At 39.7% G+C, this 22,147-nt stretch overlaps 1 protein-coding gene across 1 annotated transcript in view; it reads right to left on the bottom strand.

Annotated features, from left to right (window-relative positions):
* ADAM7 (ADAM metallopeptidase domain 7) overlaps positions 1-22,147 on the bottom strand; it is an 81,901-nt gene that overhangs the window by 32,881 nt on the left and 26,873 nt on the right. The window contains exons 11-18 of the mRNA XM_072634432.1: positions 20,715-20,845; positions 16,186-16,360; positions 13,712-13,801; positions 12,102-12,297; positions 9,077-9,179; positions 6,028-6,214; positions 1,038-1,118; positions 59-137 (exon numbers count right to left, since the gene is read on the bottom strand). Of these exons, the coding sequence (XP_072490533.1) occupies positions 59-137; positions 1,038-1,118; positions 6,028-6,214; positions 9,077-9,179; positions 12,102-12,297; positions 13,712-13,801; positions 16,186-16,360; positions 20,715-20,845 (1,042 nt within the window). The remainder of the gene's footprint in view (positions 1-58; positions 138-1,037; positions 1,119-6,027; positions 6,215-9,076; positions 9,180-12,101; positions 12,298-13,711; positions 13,802-16,185; positions 16,361-20,714; positions 20,846-22,147) is intronic.

The raw sequence follows: 22,147 nt of genomic DNA, 5'->3' as shown, positions 1-22,147 counted from the left end.
GTGTTCAAAAAGATGAGCCTTTGGTTACTGAGGATATGTCATGAACCTTGCCACTCACTCGTGGTAAAGGTGGTGTCCTCACAGTTCGGATGCATCAGTCCTTCTTCACACTGACATTGGAGTTCAGGGTCACACACCTGGAGGAGCAAGGAGTCCAATAATAATTCAAATGTCTAGGAAGCATTGTTATATTTTCTTTACACCTAAACATGAGGCATTTTGGAAATCCTTTCTTAAAATAAAACAGAACAAAATAAAAGCAATCTTCTGTGCTCTAGTCTGATAATTTATGGCCAAAGACAACACACTAGCTACCTTACATAATGGTGACATTAGGCGAAGTATTGGGTCAAGGTTAAACCTTTTCCAAAATGAAAGTGGTTCACTTGCTAAGTGGTCCTAAAATGAGGAGAGACAGAGGGAGGCGGGGGGAAGGAGGGAGGGAGAGATCTTCTAATTGCAAATTATAGATACCTAATGAGTCATTCTAATCAGTAATGGAAATTTACATTCTTCTAAGGACTTTTGACTAGTGTTTACATTTCCTGGTCTTTGCACTGAACTTGGCCATTTTCATAGATAGGCTACATTTCAAATCTGAGCCTTTAGTCATGGGCTTATAGGTTTGTACAGTGCAAGGTACATTAGAAGCCATCAGATGCAACCCTGTTATTTTTCAGGTATAGATACTAAGGCAAAGAAAGATAAAGTGACTTCCTTAAGGTTGTAAGTAACAGACATGGGATGATTAAAGAGCAAAGATCAAAGGTTATTTTTAAACAAATATTTGTAATAAAGTCACCAGTTTTTAGTTTGACTTGGCCAGGAAAATAATAAGAAAAAAATTCTCTCTGTTTGCATGTATGTAGACATATCCATAATCAGAAATCAGTTCCAGCCATCTGCTATCCAATTACATTCCAGATCAATTTAGTGACAACCTTAAAGTGACTTGGACCTATGTAGGATCCAGTATCAGAATAAAGAAAACTGGAAAGTTTATAGCATAGGAAACTGTTTAAAAAATGAATTCTTACAGTATTTCCTGGGCACTGGGAAGAGCAGTTAGTGAAGTCATAAACTTTCTCAATATTCATACATTCACCATTTTTGCACACCTAGAAGCGATAGACAAAGGTGAAGAGGCATTATCTTGCCACTCTGATTAATTAATTAATTAGTGTAGTCTGTTGAATTGAATTGTTCAAGTCAAGTCATTCAAAAAATATTTTTTACTCACTTATTATGTGCCAAGAACTGTACTAGATATTGAGGATAGAGAGATAAATGCAAAATGGCTTCAAGTGGCTTACCATCTTCTGGCAGATACACAATATACAATACACAAAGATCAACACGTCACAGGTACTTTGAGGAGGAAAAGGATGCTAATCATGTTGGCTAGTTACATCAGATCCCTTCGTTCAAAAGAGGAAAGTTGAGGGGAACTTTGGGTTGATAACAAGAAAAACATTCTAAATGATTAGTTATCCAAAAGTGAAAGAAGTTACTTTCGGAGGGGTGGATTCTTTCTCCTTTGAGAAGTTTGGACCCATTTGTCAGATATATTGTAATGGGGATTCTTTCCATGCATGGGTTGAACTAAAGGGTCATTAAGGTCCTTCTAACTCAGATTCTTTATGATTCTGGATAGACACAGTTACCATTACTGTTTAATATCCATGAGTTTGGACTGACTCCTAACTCCTACTAATCCTTGTGTTTAGGTGATTCGATCTATTAATGTTTTAAATCTCCAAGGACGACTAAGATTTGGGTCACTCTAAATGGGAGTATATAATTCCCTTTGTCTACCTTGACAGAGCAAGGAGGTGGAAACTCAAAGCTCTAAAGATCTACATAAAGCTTGTTGATCTGGGCAATTATTAGAACTGACCACTAGAGACAAGTTGCAGTATATATCCCACCTTACTATACTGAGGCCAGACCAAGCCTGGGACCCAGGAGATAACAGTGAGTTGGATCAAGGAATCCATATGTTTCCTAGTATCTTTTATAAATAAGTAAAAATGTCACTGTTGTTTGCAAACCCTTCAATGGATTTTGAGTGAATTCTTTTTCCTGTGTTTCTTGAAAACTTGAACCTGAATAGCAAAGTTAACTAATGGGGATGGAGAGAGATTTTGAACTCAATTCTCCATGTTTTTACTGAAGTTTTGAAATGACATCCAAAGGCAGTCTTCACTGGTGGTCTTTGCATTTACATGTGTATTGCCTTCCCAACTGGATTATAGATTCTTTGAAGACAAGGTTTGAATCTTTTCCTAGATCATCTGCTTCAAAGAGTAATAGACTAGACTTTATATTTTCTGTGTCCCTGGGAGAACTCAGCACTGTTTTCTTGAACATGCTTGGTGCTGAACAACTATTTGTATGCTGGTGTTACCAAGAGAATAGGATGAAGACCTTCCCCAGAACTTTGAGTTCAGCATACATATAAATTGATAGTAGAAAGTAGATTCAAGAGTAGCATAGGTCAGGTCAGATTGGCTGGGTTGTGAATTGCATCAGTCATAGGTGCACAGATGAGAGATCACAGGTTTCCTAGATTATTTCAAAGAAGATCTATGCCCAAATGCCATCCACATTACAGTCCAGTAGTTAAGGTCCAGACATTTAACAAAGCTTGATTTTAATCTCTAAAACAAACAAAAGGGGGAAAAAAACCTCAGTAGATGGATGTATTGCTGAGGTATGGGGTTTCAGAGCCATTAATAATGAGTCTCTTTGCTTCAGAGCTGTGACCTTCAAGTTTTAGACACACTGCCCAGCAACCAATTGCATCTGTCCATGCTGCCTGGCCACTACTGCTCCCTTTGCTTCCAATGTGGCAGAGGTTAAGTGATATAGTATGTCTCCAAGATGAGAAGGGAGAACACAATTAACATTCTGAGGTTAGGCCTGGTGGAAGACTGCATCAAATTTCTAATACTCTCAGGGTACCCCTCAAATCCCATTTGGTTTAACGTACCAATATTCAAACCAAAACCAAAGGCAAGCAAAAGAAGTAAATGTATTTTTCTCAAGTGTTCTAGCCCACACTCCTATTTTGATCAGGCATACTCATCAATCGCAAAACCAGATTACTTTGAGTTTTTTATTTGAACAGGACCAGAAAACTCCTTTCTTGTTTGCAGAATTGGGATTTTTTTGCCTTTTTAAAGTCAATCACAAGAGTTATGAAATAAAAGAATGTTAGAGCTAGAAAGGACCTTAATTAGTCCTAGACCCAGAAAGGTTAATTGATTTTTGCCTTGTCCTGCTACCCAGTAGACATCTTCTCCTCTCTCCCCTCAAAGATTAAAAAAAAAGCATGGTGGTGTTAAATCATTCAAAGAACAAAGGTGGTTTATCCTTTAATTAGCCATAGATAAAGTCTATCCATATAGCTAATTGCTAATAATTCCAGGTCTTCGACAGCACTAATTAACACCCAGGAGAACTAGGACTAGAACCCAGCTTTCTTGCCTCTCTTGGGCTTCCCTTACGCTAATTTATCTGGTAGATTGACAAGCAGGCACAATGGAAGGGAACACATGCATTAGGAGAACTCCAGAGGGAAGATAGGCAATTAAAAATTCCTGTTTATTTTAAGATCAGGCATCTGTGTGTGTACACACACATAACTCATATGTGCCAACCTACACATGCAAAATATACATCTCAATGTTTGTCTAGGTCTATTCATCCATCTACATGCATTTTCATTTGTCATTGTCTTCACATATGAGTCTATTCCCCAACTCTACATTCTTAGACTTTTTAAGCCTCAAAATCGGTTTTCACTCACAGCTTAACTGGTATGCTATTTCACATTTAATGTGTATATTTGTGGGTCTCAATGCCTATGATGCTTTAAGTTTTATAAAGCAATATATATGTGTGTGCATATGTATACATGCATATATAACATACATACATATAAATATATATAAATATATTAGGATCCCACTTTATACTCACATGTGATGTAGGGTTTAGGGGTGTGTGTCTGTGAGTGCGCATGCATGTATGGGTCAGGTTTTTGAACATGCAGGTGTGAAATGTATGGGTATATGTGTTTTGGAAGAGAAAGAGTACAGACCAGTCATTTCATTGGGATAGCAACTTTCTTCCAAAGGAACTTTTACTACCATTATAGCACATGCAGTCTTAGCAAGTAGCCTGACTTATCCAGGATTACACAGAGAGTGTATCAGAGACAGAAATTGAAGCCAGATCTTCTTGATGCCAAAACTGACATTCCTTCATCATTTTACATTTTTGAGATTGTTATGATTTGTTCATCCTTGATGGGAATGTCCAGCTTACTTTGTCCAATACAATATAAAACTCCTCTATAAATATTATCTCCATTTTGTGGGAGAAGAACCTGTGCCTCAAGGGGGATGTCACTTGCTCAAAGTAAAGCCAACATGCATGTAATAAACTTCTACTATGTGCCAAGTGAGGTAGATGGGTGGTAGAGTGGATAAAACACTAGGCCTGCACTCAGGCGTACATGAGTTCAAATCATACTTCAGACATGTCCTAGATGTGTTACCCTGGACCTCAGTTTCTTCATCTGTAAAATGAGCTGGAGAAGGAAATGGCAAACCACACCAGTGTCCTTGCCAAGAAAACCCCAAATGCTATTACAAAGAGTCAGACATGACTGACATGACTGAACAACAACTTGTGCCAGGCCTTGTGCTGAGTGCTGGGGATAGAAAGAAAGGTCGAAGTTAGCCCCTGATCTCAAGGACTTCACTCATATAGGCAATTATGTACAGACAAGGTATATACAAGATAGATAGGAAATAATCAACAGAAGGCAATGAGTGGAATGAAGGGGATTGGGACAGGCTTCCTGTTGAAGGTGGCATTTTAGTAATTCCTTGAAAGACACCAGGAAGCCAGGTGGCTGAGGTGAGAAAAGAGGGAGTTCCAGATGTGGGGGGAAAGTCAATGAAAACACCCAGAGTTAAGAAAGGTCCTCTGTGAAGAGAACTGATACACCAAACAAAATTATGAAAGGAGAGTAAAGACAAATCTTCCTGACTCTAAGTGAAGACTCTGTCCCCTTGACCCAACAACCATAATACCACCCTCCGACTCTCATTGCTGGAGAAAATGGATTTTGTGTCTAACAGACATGGATGGGCCTGAAGAGGGCTAGAGCTGAGTGTAACGGACAATAGAGAGTTGTGTGCTCTTTGCAAGTTTGCAACACACAGAAAGGGAGAATGGCACAGGGATTATACTATCAAAGATCTCAGAGAGAAAAATGCACAGAAATGAAGATGGAGATGAACTAACTAATGGGCATCCAAATGTTCCATGCATTGTCAAGAAATCCAGAGCAAGAGTCGTGAGTGGACACTCTGGGTTGAATTCAATAAAGACACGGTGGGACATGGCATCAACATGCATGCATAGGCTGCAATCTGCATCTCTGGAGGGAACACCCACCTCAGTGAAATTCTAACATGAGAGTAGATATAATGAGTTGATGAGACAGATTCAAAAACAAAGTGGCTACTTTTTAAAGTGCTGGCTAAGCAAACTCATAATAAGTACATTTTATTATCTTGCAACTGAGATTTAGTTAATGGGCATGCCTGCTTGATACCTCGACCAGCACGGGACAAAGTCTAGTGACGCCTACTTCTTAATGCATAGGTCCCTTTGGAGACAATTATAACCATCTGTGATATTTTTTCTTTAAAGAAATGGTCAAATCAAATTAAAATTTTAAACAAAGGGAAAAAATAAAGGAGAGAGGAGGTATAGAGGGAAGAAGGGAAAGAAGGAAGAAAGAAAGGAAAGAAGGAAGGAAGGAAGGAAAGAAGGAAGGAAGGAAGGAAGGAAAGAAGGAAGGAAGGAAGGAAGGAAGGAAGGAAGGAAGGAAGGAAGGAAGGAAGGAAGGAAGGAAGGGGAGTATGAAGGGGAAGGAAGGAAGGGAAGGAAGGAGGGAGGAAAGAAGACAGGAAGAAAGAGAAGGAAAAAAATAACTTTCAAACTCACCTTTCCATCCCCACATTTTGTTCCTGAAGCAACCATGCCTAGATCTTCTGTGTATTGGAGTGGAAAGAATGCTTTGCATTCCACTGTAATATTCTCCTCTGGAACCTTAAGGTGGTAAGTTTTGTCCTCCCCATAGGTTGGAAAGTGCTGGCCTCCAGTGCAATATATCTTTCCACATTTCAGATCTCTGTAAAGACCCATGAATACACTCGTATCATCACTCAGTCTGAATGTAAAAAGCAATTGTTTCTGTTTTGACCAGAAAACCTGAGTGTCTTTCCCTCCCAGATCAATTTCTTCCTTTCTCCCTCTCTCTCTTCCCTCCTTCCTTTCCTCCTTCCCTCCTTCTTTCCTTCCTTCCTTCCTTCCTCCTTCCCTCTCTTCCTCCCTTCCTTCCCTCCTTCCTTTCCTCCTTCCCTCCTTCTTTCCTTCATTACTTCCTTCCCTCCTTCCTTCCCTCCTTCTCTCCTTCCTTTCCTCCTTCCCTCCTTCTTTCCTTGCTTCCTTCCTTCCTTCCATCCTTCTTTCCTCCCCTCCCTTTTTTCTTTTTTTAACTAGGTAAAAAGGTCATTTTCTTCCTCATTTCTCATTAAGCCTTAATCATTGAATGGGCTTTGCCTCAATCAGACTGAGACCTGCTAAAGACCTTACTTTGAAAAGGCCAAGATCCCCCACTGCATTCTAGGCCATCTCCAGTTGTTCTGATCCATATTTGGCCACTGGACACAGGTGGTTGGAGAAAGTGAAGCTGTTGACTTTACACAGCCCTCTCTCACTTAAATCCGATTCACTTACATGTGATTACATCACCTGTCTCACATCATACGAACAAGTCAACAAGCTTTAAGTGAATACCTCCTATGCTAAGGCCTAGAGATTCAAAGAAAGAACTCAATAGTCTGTCGCTTTCTTCAAGGACCTTGCATTTAAAGAGAGGGAAACAGCCTTGTCCCAAATTCCTAAGACAAATACTCCCAATATTATCTTTGGCTTGGCAGGTAAATAAATTTGTTTCAAAACAAAATGTCAGCAAAAGAAATAAGTTCATCTCCACCCAAGTAGTACACACTCTTTATATATATATATATATATATATATATATATATATATAATATACATATATATGTATATATACATGCACACATATACACATTGTATATACATGTATATGTATGTATATATATATATATCAACAGCAAAGTCTAATCACTTTTGGTGTCATTTTTGTTTTACTTAAAAAAATCTGTTACATCATGTTCATAGATAATAAAATTAGGATCTACAAAAAATAATAGCATGGTGATTTAAGGAGACAACGCTAGTATAAGGGGAATTCAAGAGAGGTCTCTAGCAAGCTGTCACGCTTCAGCAGAGGCTTGAAGGGAGTCAGAATTCCAAGAAAGAGAGCTGAAGAGGGAAAGCATTCCAAGCATTGTAGACAGCCCAGTAGAGACAAGTAGATGGAAGATTGGAAGTGATGATGAACCTGCCAATGGGCAGTTTGACTAGAATTCAATACATGAAGGGGAGTCTGCAGTAAACATAGGCTGGAGTCAGACTGGAAAGGGCATTAAATATCAGAAAGAAGTTTTTTTGTTTTATTCTTAAATCAATGGCAAGTCACTGACATTTCTAGCATGTGGGTGACATGGTCATACTCATGCTTTGGGAATACCAACTTGATACTCATGTGGACAGATTGGGGATGGAAGATACTGAAATAAGGAGAAAAATTAGGTGATCATTACAATAGCCCAGGAGAGGTATTGGGGAGATGAGACATCTAAGGTACCATTAGACAATGAAAAAGAAATAGGGGGAAAAGATGGGCCAGTCATGGGGAGTCATGGGGACGAAAGCTTAGGTTAAGGTGGTTGTGAGTATAGGGGGATGGATTGGAGAGAGGTCAAAGAAATGTAATCAACAAGACTTGGCAACAAATTGGATATGAAACATGTGCTAGAGTAAGAAGATGAAGATACCTATGAGGCAAGGGACCTGGGTGAGTGGACATATGGTTGTGCCTTTGACATAAAAAGGGAAGGTAGGGCCAAAGATCAACTGCTAAAGGCTAGTTGGCCTCTAGCCCTTCACAGATAACCTTCCTCCGTTCCTGTTTTAGGCTTGTCAGCTCAATTTGAAAAGGTGTCAGGAAAGAAAAGGTCAAGAGTTGAGGAGGTAATGAATTGATTCCTTGTAGAAAAATAGTCTACAGGGGTTCATGGGGCACAGGATCATATTTATTTGTTCTCTGGTTTCTCCAAAATGTTCACAGGACAAATTTCAGGGTAAAGCCATGTAGATATCTGGAAGCTGGGAGATGTGCCAAAGGTCTCTTAGCCAATTTGACAGAGCTGGAATTAGGGTCCATAAATCATAATTTTCTGGACCCTTTCTTATTTTCCTCCCTCTGAACTCTCCTCTTTCTCTCCTGCTCCCACCTCACTCTGATTCTCTGGAAGGTATCCCTTCTTGTCTAATACTGTCATTTTACAGGTGAAGAAAATGAAACCCAGAGAGGTTGTGACCATATATTTTAGGTAAAACACAGCACAGTGAAAAGGGTGCTGAATTGGATGTCAGAAGACCAGGGATCAAATGCTAGTTCAGTCATTTACTAGTTTTGCATCCTTGAACATGTCACTTCACCTGGATGGAACTCACTTTCCTGAATTATAATATGAAAGGGTTGGATTATATGAACTTTAAACCTCATCTAAACCTATAACCCATTTCATCACTTTCTTTTCTCATTTTCCTTTTTCTTTCCTTTTTGCTTGCCCTTTCCTCTTCTGTGGTAATGTCTCTTCCTTTCCTTTTTAAGCATCTTGTGTCCTCTGACCCTTCCCTCTTCTCCTCATGTCCTTCAGCCAATGAATACAGCCTATGATTCTCAGATAACTAGCAAGAGCCAGGGTGGCCTCCTCCCTCCACTGTCATCTGTAGGATGAGTCAGTAGCTGCTACACATTCTGCCTGTGAGGCAATCACCAAGCAGACTCTGCAATAGGTCACTGGTGGGCACTGGGTGCCATCTACAGAGCACTTACTTTTCATCGCAGGGAACAAATCTATTGTCCACCTTCCTGCAGTAACCAAATTTATGTCCTCCTTTATTTCTTTCATAACAGATATCATGGCCGCTTTTAGCCTCTGGGAAGATGGGTGAAAAACCAATAAAAGATCAAAGTAGAAACAAAGACATGGAAAACAACAAAAGATAAGTTCATTAAAAACAAAAAACAAAAAAAACCCCAACACATTTCCTAAGCAGCTACTGTGTACAGAGCACTAGGGGAGATGCAAAGCTTTAGATACAACATGGTTCTGGTTACATTCCATTCTCAATTTCCAATCCACTAGGCAGTTTCACTGTGTGGTAAGAAGGCCTAAGGAACAGTAAGATAATTGCTAAATAGAAGAATTATACTTATTATTTCTAGGCAATTAATAAAGAAATGTAAGGAGGGAAAAGAGTCATACATCAATTATCTCTAAATCCTCCCTCTATTATGTGATTTTGAGCAAGACTCTTTCCTGATCTGGGCCTCAGTTTTCTCATCTGTGAAATGACGAAGTTGGAATAAATGATCTCTAAGATTACTTTCAGCTCTAAATCTATAAGCATGTGATTCTCTATATATAATAAACTGAGATGAATGAAAAGAACTTGGGATCTAGAATTAAAAGACATTCGTTCAAAACCTGGTCCTGTTCTGGTCTGCTCCTGGTCTGCTCTTTACCAGCTGTATGATCTGGAACAAATGATTGCACATTTCTGGTTCTCAGTTTCTTGAACTGTAAAATGAGGTGGAAGGACTGACAAATGTCTGAGATGATCAAGTGAGTTCTACATCCTTTCTGCTCTGTCTTTGTAGAGCCTTATGTTTAAAGCTCTTTCTCATGTCAGGCAGTCTGTTGTCTAAGGCTCCTCCCAGCTCTGACATATTAAGGATTCTAAGAATCCTGCAAGACTGATAAACTTTGATGTAATAGCACATTTTTCAATGAGAGGGTTGTGCTAGAGAACTTTTAACATTTAACATTCCTGTCAATGCAGGAATCCTGTGAATTTATAAGAGGGATTCCATTGCCAAAACATAATTGGATACTAAACTCATGGTGAGTGTACCCAAAGAGGCACTTTGGCAAATCCTTCCTTCCTTCCTTCCTTTTTTTCTCTTTCTTTCTCTTTTCCTTTCTTTTCTTTCTCTTTCTTTCTCTTTTCCTTTCTCTTCCTTTCTTCCTTCCTTCCTTCCTTCCTTCCTTCCTTCCTTCCTTCCTTCCTTCCTTCCTTCCTTCCTTCCTTCCTTCCTTCTTTCTTTCTTTCTTTCTTTCTTTCTTTCTTTCTTTCTTTCTTTCTTTCTTTCTTTCTTTTTCTTTCTTTCCTTCCTTCCTCTATCTTCTTTTTGCTTTCTCTTTCTTTCTTTGTTTCTTTCTCTTTTCCTTCCTTTCTTCATTCCTTCCTTCCTACCTTCCACCATTTCTCTCTCTCATATATATATGTGTATATATATGTATGTACATGTATACATATGTGTATACACATATACATATGCATACACATATACACATAAATGCACACATCTATCTATCATCTATCTATCTATCCATCTAATCAGTCCGTAGAAAACTAAACTTGAATTCAGGAAGACTTATCTTCCTGAGTGTAAATCCATCCTCTGAGACTTACTGGTTAAGTGACGATGTATAAGTCATTTAACTCTGTTTGCCTCAGTTTTCTTATCTGTAAAATGAACTGGAGAAGGAAATGGCAAACAACTCCAGTAGTTTTGCCAAGTCAACACTAAACGAGTTCATACATAGTTGAACACGACTGAAATAACTCAGCAGCACACGCATGTATATACATGCACACACATGTGTATATGTATACATATCTTGGGAAAGGATATTTAAGCTCAACAATTCTAGACGATACTTCGAGGAATCCTGAATTCATCTGGTGCAGAATATTTTCCCCCCATCAACCCTACCCCTATCTCTAGTTTAAAGAATTGTCCTTGATTTTAAAACAACACAACAATTCCTACTAACATTCTCCAGGAGCCAGCCTTCTGGTGCTGAGCATCTCAGACACCAGCTAGACTGTTCCTGAGATGGCTACACACTTTCAAAGCTTTTTCATCCTAGAATACCTGCCCAAAGTTTTGCTTCTCTGACATGGTATTGGCCTTGGCCACCAGTTTAAAACCTGATGCGGTCTCAGGTAGGGGCAATGTGTAATAGGATCATAGGCATAAAGCTGAAAGAAATTTTAGAAACTATCTAGTTATTTTAAATTTGAAAAACTGAGATCCAAGATGTGTACAAAGTCATACAGCTGGGTCACTCAGTAAATAGAGTAGTGTACCTAGAGTCAAAATAAAACATGAGTTCAAACCCAGCCTCTGACACTTACTAACTTTGTGACCCTAGGTAAGTCACTTTACTTTTGCCTCAGTTTCCTCAGTTATAAAATGGGGTTAATAATAGCACCTACCTCAGAGAGTTATTGTGAAGATTAAAAGAGATAATATTTACAAAGTGCTTAGTACAGTGCCTGGCATGTAGTAGGAGCTTAACAAATTATTTTCTCCCCCTCCCCTATTCCCCCCATACATTGACACTAAGTGAAAGAGTTCAGATTTGAATCTGAGAATTGGAGATCCCAAAGCCAGTGGTCATTCCATCAAACTTCTTAGTTTCTTTATTTTGAACAGGACCTGTGATTTTGTTGGTCTGGGGAAATACTGGTCAGCAAATTTCCTCTTCCAATCCAGATTAACACCTACTCTGACATTCATTGTCTTGGAGAATTGCCTGGGGACACTGAGACATTAAGTGACTAGTCCAGGGACACACAGCCAATGTATGTCAGAAGTGGGACTTGAGCACTCCCAGCCTTGACTTTCTATCTACTAACCCCAGTTGCCTATTTTCTTTTCATGGTAATGGTCGTCAAGAGAGGTGGTCAAAAATAATGAGAATCTCCAAAGTCAACTTCTTCCCAGCCAAGTTAGAGCGAAGTAATAGTGATTCCATTCTTTATGCATTATGCTAGCTGCCTCTTACCATACTTGAACATCTCAGAACACTGACTATCTCGAGTAGGGCACTTCCCCATGAAACAATAGCCTTGTGAGTTGTGGCAAGAGGATCCGTTCACTCGGAATCGGTCCACAGGACACTTAGGGGAGAAGCCATCACACACTTCAGGCAGATCACAATCATCTTTGGCTGTTCTGCACAGAACCCCAGCTTTCTTAATCTGCAGAAAGAAGAGGGTGTCAAGATATACAACATGGTCTTTATTCAGTGAGGCAACACTCAGTAGATGAGGAGAAATCAGATGGTTTTGTTTCAGTGGATGGCAACAGAAATTAATGACATTTTGGAGAATCATGCTTCGGAATTCGAAAGGGTCTCAGAGACCCTCTAGTCCAAATTATCCCTGAAAAGGAAACCCCACTATAATAGCCACAAGTGACCATCTAGAATTCCCTGAATGACCACCAATTAGGGGGGAATCAATTGCAGTAGGTCTTTCCCAGGCCCTGCTATTGCTAATGTCTTTCTTTCTAAGGTCACCTGCCATCTACTTTGTTTATTATTTGTACTTACCTATTTATGTTTAATAGACAGGTAGGTCACACAGTGGATAGAGCACCGAGCTTGGAATCAGGAAGATTCATCTTCATAAGGTCAAATCCATCTTCAGACATTTATTAGATATATGACCCTGGCCAAGTCACTTAACCCTGTTTGCTTTATCTTCCTCATGGGTAAAATGAGCTAGAAAGGAAATGGTAAACCACTCCAATAGCTTTGCCAAGACCCCAAAAGGGGTCACAGAGAGGTGGACATGATTGAAACAAAATTTATTTTAATGTTGTCTTCCTTCCTTGAGGGCAGGGCTTCTTTTTATCTTTTTTTTAATATATATATCCCAAAGGCTTAGCAACTGTGCTTGGCTCTTAGTAGGCATTACAATGCTTGCGTTTCTAATTCTTAGACTAAGGAGAAAGATTTAGGATGTCTAGACAATTGAATTATTAGTGGTGGTGTTTGTTTACTTTGATAGGGGTTGCAGTAGTATTTTATTCTGTCTATATCTAGTCTTAACAATACAGTGACAATACCTAGCATTTAGAGAGTTTGCATAACACTTTCCATTCTCTGTTCTCTCCTTTGATCCTCATAGCAACCCCTGAGGTAGGTGCTGTAATTATCCCATTGCACTTGCTGAGAAAGTTGCAATAGCTAGCCCAGGGTTACAAAATTACTGAGAGAAGGAAGATTTTCTAGTTCAGAGCTCTCTCCATGGTACCTCCTAGCTGTTCATTTGCACAATCAGGGGTCCACAGGTGTAGACCCTTCATATTGTCATATTGTTTGGATGCATTTATTGATTTTGCTGGTGTCTTCCCCTTCTTTTCTTCTTTTTTTTTTAAAGTCCTTATACAAGATGGTTCTTTGGTTGGGAGGAAGATGAATGAAGAAAGGAAGGAGGAGAGAAAAAGCTAAGCATGTAAAAAAAGATGCAACTGAAATCTATCTAAGTAAATCAAAAAAGCATATATACATATCAACATCCCACATCTAGTGAAGCAATTGGGGAAAGGTATTGTTTTCTGTCTTCATGTACCTTTCTAGAATCAGCTAGGTGGGAGGGAGTATCCTACCTTACAAGACTCACAGCATTCTCCCCCTCCACAGGCACTTCCAGGCTTCAGGATGCACTTCTTGGCCTCACAGCAAATATTGGTACAATCCTTGACAAGGAGACAAATGGGGAAAGGACAGCAGTTACATCATAAGTTGGTCCCTGTTTGCACAGTTCATTACTTCTCCTCTCTCCAGTATATATTCAGTACATTTGTAAAATAATTATTTTAAAGCACAAGTGGAAAGGGAATAAACATTTCTATCATGTTTACTATGTTCCAGGCACTGTGTTAAGCAATCTGTAAATGCATCATTTAATTCTCATAACAACTCTGGGAAGGAGATGCTGTTACTATCCCATTTTAGAACTGAGGAAACTTAGGCAGATAGAGGGTGAGTGACTTGCCTAGGGTCATACAGCTAGTAAGTATCTAAGGTTAGATTTGAACTCAAGTCTTCTTAACTTGAGACCCAGTGCTCTATGCAATGTGGTAACCCCTTGCTGCCTTTGATCAAGCCTGACCAAGTGACTCTTTCATTCAAAAACTATGAGAGTGTCTAGTTAACCCAGGAATAACTTTTTAAAATAACTGGTCAGACCTGTCTGTGTTCATCCTTATTTTTTGAAGAAGACCATAACAACAGAGAAGGAAGGAAGGAAGGAAGGAAGGAAGGAAGGAAGGAAGGAAGGAAGGAAGGAAGGGAGGGAGGGAGGGAGAAATAGAGGGATGGAAGGAAGGAAGGAACAAAAGAAAGAAAGGACAGACATCTAGTTAGTCAACCCCACTGCATGTGGGAAGGGTGATTTTCAGTGGACTCAGGGAGTAGCTCCCTTATATTGTGATCAATAGTAAACTATCTTGGAGCTTCTTATTTTAATTAATAAACTAGCTAAGTATTAATAATCTTTCTGCCAAAAAATTGGAAATATTATTGGTTGCCTCTCAAATCTGATACCATGTTGCCCACCTTAGTTTATAAAATCACAACTAGAAGGAACTTTAGAGGCTATCTTATCTGACCCTTCACTTTACTGGAGAGGAAATGGAAGGGAAGCCTGGGGAGATTAAGTGACTGTAGTTATGCCAAGGGATGGATCCTGAAGGGTCTCCTACTGGTTTCTGGACTCTTTTTCACATATACATGTCCTCTTGGGCTATAGTAGGAAAAGGGACATCCTACCTACAAAGGGTCATTATAACAATTATGAAAGGAATGAATTTGGATCACAGAATCAAAGAGTTAGAGTTCAGAGGAATTGTCAAGGTTATCAAGTCTTTTATTTGGTAAGTGAGTTTACAGATACTTGCTGGCCTGAGGAAATGTAAATACAGGGTCACACAGCTAGGAAGTATCTGGGCTAGATACCTGTCGATAGTATCTGGGTAATGAGAACACAAGTCTTCTTGACTCCAAGTCCGACACCCTCTCTTGGTAATACAATCCACTTTCCCCATCTTCCCAGATAGAGAAAGGCCTCAAAAAAAGGGTATATGAGGTCCTGGGAACTGGAAATGTGTTGCCTAGAGAAGGCTTAGAGGGGACATGACAAAAACCTTAAATCCAAGGTATCAAAAAATCTTAGAGCGGTATTAAGCTCTACTATGACTTTTGGGACACACTGTATTTAAATGAAATATATAGTAGACTGAGTATACTTGTCTCCAAAGTACCAATTTGGAGTAATTATGGAAGGAGTACAGATTTTTAACTCAACAAAACAAGGAATACTTTAACTGTTAGAGCTGCTTAAGCCTGGACATAGCTGCTTTGGGAGGCCACCATAACCCTGTCACAGAAAGTCTTCAAGCAGAGGCTGGAGGACCATTTGCCTTGTTCATTCCTCTCCCCTCCTGTGCTTCTGACTTAAGGGATATCACTGTCATGACTCAGATGCCTTCTCACCTTGGAATCTCCCTGTGCCAAGTCAACCTCCTTCTCCCACTGGTGGATTCCTTTTAAGATCTCCATTTGGGGGATGGGCCCAGGACCGCTTCTTCTTCCCAGCTGTACTTCTAACTCTATGGACTTTGCCTTCATGCCCCTTATGGGGACCCCTATTGGTTCCCTTTTATGTGTTGTCTTTCCCCATTACAATGTTAAGAGTCCTGAAGGCAGTAACTGTCTCTTTATTGACATTTGTATTCTAGTGATGAACACAGTGTCTGGCACACAGTTGTTCTCCTGACATTTGTCTGGAGCAGGATTTATGGCAGTGGGCCAGAGGTTAGAAGAGATGGCCTCTAAGATCCTTTCCACCACTGAGGTTTTAGGAATATGGAAACTGGGCTGCTCCTAGTCTCCAGAAAGTCCCATTTGTATAATCTATGATTCATGGATGATAACACAAGGCCTGATATGAACTCCTGTGAGCTTTAAGACTGAATTTTAATTTAATTGCCATCATTTGTTTGCTAACTTGTCTGGATTAATGAATTTCTGCCTTCCTTATAAATCTGATCATTAATAAACACCCACTTCTTGTAAGTACCTCCGGGCTGCCACAATCACATTCCTCTCCCGCTTCTAAAATCTGGTTCCCACACTTTGGGAATGTAATGATGTCCTTGGAAAGTGGCACATTAAGGATGCACATGGGTTTGTAATCCAGGAGATATTGGCGATATTGGTTCCGGTTGCATTTGCTGAATCCTTGGGATGGGATGCTGGAAATGAGAAAGCCAAAACAAGAGAAATGTTAGCCCTGAAAATGGGAACATGCACTGTAGGGCTGAGGCCATACTCCAGAAGGACACAGGCATCTCTAATATATGCTAAAAGCCTCATTATTCCTGATAGAACTAAATTGCATAGAGATCCTTTTGAAAGAAAAAGAAAACATTCATTTTTGCCAAAAATCAATTTTTCACATCTTATATTGGAAGTCGATCAATCAATACGCATTTATTATGCACTTACTAGATGACAGCCACTGTGGTAGGTACTAGGGTTACAACCGCCAACAACAAAGCAATTCCTATCCACAAGAAGGCCACATTCTAATAGACAAGAGGCCAAGTGTAAATTTATGTGCATCTGCATGTAGACATCTTTGTATACACTTGTGTGTGTATAAGTATGTGTGCAAGTACTTATATATGTATTTGTGAGCCTTGAATGTGTATGTGCACATATGTATGTGCATGTGTGTATATATATATGATACATATATATATATACACATGATTATATATCTATGTCTTAATGCAAATATATACAAAGTGGTTCACTGTATGGTAAAGGGCATTAGCAGTTGTCGGGATCAGGAAAAACTTCAGGCAGAAAATGGTATCTGAGAAGCATCTTAAAAAAGATAAGGACTCCATGAAGCAAAGGCAAGGAGGGAGTATGTTCTAGGCATGGGGCATAGCCAGTGCAAAGACATGGAAATGGGAAAGGCAATGCCAAGACTGTAACAATGAGAGAGATGGCCAATTCAGCTGGACTGCAGAGGGCAGAAGGGTAAAGTATGTCCTTCACTTTGTCCACACTCGTCCAAGAAGACCTTTGCACCTTTTTGTCGTAGGACTTAACTGGGGAGGCACTGATTTTTTCTACAGGTGCTAAAATCAGAACAGTTTGCTACTAAAGAGAAACAAATAAACAGACGTAGGTAGGTAGGTAGATAGATAGATATGGATAGACTGATTGAAAGAGATGATGAATAGATTAAAAAAAAGCACTGATAAAAGGCTTACTATGTGCCACTCATTAAACTAATTGCTAGAGATACAAACAAGCAAAACTGTCTCTACTGAGAAGGAGATCACATTCTAATCACAAAGATAGTGCATGACGTGTGTGGTTGTGTATGCTTTGGAAATGACCAGGAAATATGGAGACTTTATGGGTCTCAGCAAGATAAGGCCAAATCTGACCTATCAGAGTCCAGGGTAGTTCCAGTTATAGAGTCTAAGATTCCAGTGGGAAGGAGGTATAGAGGATAGTAAGAGAAGAGATATAAAGGAAAGATAGGCTGAGTATCTAAGTGGTAAGGAGGTAAGAGCACTAGACTTGGAATCAGGAAGACCTGACTTTGGATCCTGCCTCAGACACTTACTCATTGTATGTCTCAGTCACTTACCCTTTTTCAGCCTTAGTCCCCTTTTCTGTAAAATTAGGAGAGTAATGGAACCCACATCCCAGAGCTATGAGCATCAGTTGAGGTAACACAAATAAAAGGCCTTCGCAAATCTTCAAATGCTAAAGAAATATTAGCAACAGTTACTACTACTTTTATTACCACTGCTGTTGCTGCCCCTCCTCCTTTTCCTCCTCTTCCTCCTCCTCCTCAGAACTGTGCCTCTCAGTCAATAGGAAAAGGAAGTTCAACTCCAACATCCCCAGGAGTGGTCATCCAGCCTTTGGTTGAAGACTTCCAGTGAGGCAAATCTGTTACCTCTGGAAGTAGCCAGTTCCATTTGGAGGCAAGTCTAATAGTACAGAGAGAAAGTAGAAGAAGCCTAGGAAGGTTAGAAAGGGCCAAGTTCTGAAGGGATTTAAATACCAGAGGATTTTACTTTTGCTCTTGGAAGTCACCACTACTGGAGAGCAATATGTAGGAGGGAAGACCTACACACTAAGAAAATCACTTGGGCAACTGAGGTCAAGGGAGATTGGAAACATGAAGAGCAGTAAGGCTTTTATAATAGTCCAAGAAAGAGGTAACAAGATTCTGAATGCCCATGGTATCTGGATTGGGGGACAGAAATATATTTCTAAACGAGATGTGGTGGAGGAAGAAAACACAAGGCTAGTCAAAGAATTGGCTTTGAAAGGTTAAGAGTAAAGACTTGAGGATAATACTGAACCTGCAAGTCTGAGTGACTGTGATGGTGGCACCCTCCATTAGGAAGAGCTGTGATTCTGGGCTGAATACTCTCTTTTGGAAATGCTTATTTCAGATGCCTACAGGATAGCCACTTTAAGATGGCCAAAAGGCAATTAGTGAGATGAAACTAGATTTCAGAGACTAGAGAGAGAACCTAGAGATGAAAATCATCTGAGTCAAATGATAATTTAATCTGTGAGATCTGGCAAGATCACCAAGTGAGATTATGCGTGTATATGTGTGTATACATATGCATACATATATGTGCATATATATGCATGTGTATATATCTACATATACATATATATCATTATTTTTACTAACCTTTTGTATGTATTGATAAGCAAACACCTGTTCAGACTGGCTAATAAAGCCAAGACAATTTATTCCATGGTGTCCTATTTAATGTTATGTATTTTATATTCAAGTCCCTGGCACACTTTCTATAATGCCCTTCATTCTTCCCTTCCACAAGCTAAACATGCCCGCTCCATCAGCTGATCCTCTTATATGTCATGGGTTCAAGGTTCTTCAGTATCCTGGTTCTTCCTCTATATATCCTCCAGCTTCTCATCACGCTTGCGAAAATGGGGGGCCCTAAACTCAAGGAGTTGATCCTATCCTTACTATCCTTTAGGGTACAGGACACAGGGTACAGGGTGGGTCTCACCTTCCAAACAACCTCCTCCAGTCATTCACACACATACTAATCTTCCTTTCCTGAATTTCTAGAGCACTGTACTTCGGGAAGAGGCAATGTGGGGTAATGTATACCTTGCCTTAGAGCAAGGAAGGCCCAGGTTTAAGACTTACCTCTAACACACATTTGCTGTGTGACCCTGAAGAAGTCACTTACCCTCTGTGCTATGGATAACTTTCTACAGTGAACAACTACAGAAAGCCTGACCCACATTTATAGGAAGCTTCTTTATTTGGGAGTTCCTTCCCCTACTTTACAAATTAGCTCTCAATTATGTTCTGCCATATATGTCTCTGTTTATCTCTAGGGTAGAATACAAACCATAACCAATCACATAGCTTCCAGTCCCCCTTGATGCACTAGCTTTGTGTTTAGGATGCAATCTCCTTCTCAGTAGGGACAATTTTGCCTGTTTTTATTTATATCTCTAGCAATTAACTTAATAACTGGCATGTAGTCAAGTGGCACATTGCAAATTCAAGTTCAGTGTCCTTCCAAAACTGTTCATAACTGACCTTTTCAGCACAGTTCCACATTACCCCCCCCCTCCCCCAGCACACTCCCTACACACCCCATTGGAACTGGTCTGCTCTCCGTACTATTTGTCACATACAACCTTCCCTCTCTCATTTCTAAGAGTTTGCACAGGATCTGTGCACCAGAACTGGAACACGCACCCTTCTCATCTTCAATTGTTTAGCATTTCTTACCTCCTCTAAGACCTGGCTTAAATGTTAGTTTCTACATGAGAATTGCCCCTCTCAGCTGATATCCTCTTCCCCTCCTCAAACCATCTGTTTTGTGCCTACCCCAGAATATGCATGGCGCCTTCCCTATAGAATGTAAGCACCCTGAGAGAAGGAACTGCTTCATTTTTATCTTTATACTCTCTGTGCCTCACACTTAGTAGACTTTAAATATGTTCTTTTTGATTGACTGGTTGATTGGTTTGTGTGCAGTACTTTGGTTTCTCTAGTGAGTTAAAGTTTCTTGAGGTTAGTGGTCATAAAATGCACATCTATTGTGACCTCACTGGGAAGAAATATTCACTGTGAACTTATCATATGTTTAGTACATGTAAGTAGATTTGCACTGAGATTCATACTTGGAATTCCAAACTAAACTAATGCCAGAATGATAATTTTATGAATCCTTGGTGATCAGGCTGGGGATGCAGGAGACTGTGCCAGGACTGTGCCAAGTCTAAACTTATTGGGAGTTGTACCTATGGGTGATAATCCTGAATATTTTTTTAAAGATCACCCTAATTTTTATTTCAGTTATTTCAATTATGCATTGCCATATTTGTATGAGTAAGATATTTTCTCAAGCTATTTATGAATAGAACACAAATTGGGTTGTAGCAATACAAGAGGCATTCTCTCACGATAACAATATAGATGCACCAAACAGAAATGAGATCTGAAGCTACTCAGGAAATGTTACATGTTCCTCTCCCCTCCCCCACCCCAAAAAGCAACAATCTCACCTTCCTCCTCCATCCATCACACATCGTCCATAGGTGCAGGTGCAGGGATAGGTGTCATGCTGCATCCCAAGGCTATGAGCCAGCTCATGGGCCATTTTATCAGCCACCATGTTGGTATCATGTAAGTGATCCTAGTGCAATAAATGTGCATTAGTGACATATAGCACACAATGAGGTAGAGCAGGAAGAGACCTGACTTAGAATGCCCTATGAGGGCATTGTTCTGGATCTGGATCTGCCATTTACTGACCAGTGATCTTGAATAACCCATCTCTTCTCTGGACTTCCATTTCCTCCTTTTTAAAATGAGGAACTTTGACTAACATTTCTAAGATTCTCTGCAAAATTTCACATTTCATGGTCTCTCCTAGCATTGACATACAATGTTCTAAGGCCATTCCCAACTCTGATATTCTCTGTTTTCATAGCCTGTCCAATTTTTACATTCTCTCTTTTAAGGTCTCTCCCAGTTCTACAATTATTTTACTTTAAGAATTCTCCCAGTTCTGACATTTTATGTTCTAGATTCTCCCATTCTCTGTTCTAGGATCCTTTCAAGTTCTGGTATTTTCCGGTTTTAGGTCTTTCCAAGTCCTAACATTTTTTTTGCTTTAATGTATCTCCCAGCTCTAGCATTCTCTGTTCTCAGGTCTCTTCCAGCTCAAACATTCCCTATTCTAAAGTCCTTCCACACTCTGACATTCTTTGGTGTAAAGTCCCTTTCAATTTTAGTAGTCTGTGAATCCCTGAACTACCTTTATGTCCTCATCTAAATTATTTAACCCCACTTCCTTCTCTGTAAAATGAAGGTGTTGAATGAGATTTCTAAAACATTATCTTAGCTCTTTTCTATGCTTTCAAATCTCTTCCAAAGTTCTATCCTGTGTTCTAAGGTCTCTCTGAACTCTCACAGTCTCTATTACCTAGTCCCTCCAAATTTTGACATTCTATGTCCTGGGGACTTTCTAGTTCTGAAGTTCTATGATATTATACTTTAGCCACTCTGTTTTTCTTTTAGATTCATAAACCTCTGTTATATCAAATAGCTCACTGTTCTCTTTTTATCTTCATAATTGATTTTGAAAAATATATTCTGAGCCCCTATCATGTATAAGGAAGTGTGGAGTTTACAAAGATAAGTAAAGTACAGTCCTCTCCTGATGTGGGCATTCCCTTCACTGCAGCAGAGCTCAACCCATTTATGACTTGGTAGATAAGTGTTAGGGAGCTGAGTAATATACAGGTCAGGTGACTTGGCTAGGAACTAGTTAACAAAAGTCCAAGGATGAAATTTAAATTATATCTATTTTAACTTAGAGAGATGAAACTCAAGTAGGACACCTAGTGGCCCCGATGTCGGTCCTTTGATTCTACCACCTCAGAGGAAAGTGCCGCAATTTGGTCTGTGGATGCCACATCATTAGGGGATTAGC

This window comes from Notamacropus eugenii, chromosome 1 (assembly GCF_028372415.1).
Source record: "Notamacropus eugenii isolate mMacEug1 chromosome 1, mMacEug1.pri_v2, whole genome shotgun sequence".
Classification (NCBI taxonomy): Eukaryota; Metazoa; Chordata; class Mammalia; order Diprotodontia; family Macropodidae; genus Notamacropus; species Notamacropus eugenii.
Note: the sequence above shows the minus strand (reverse complement) of the source record. Positions and strands in the feature narration are given on the sequence as shown.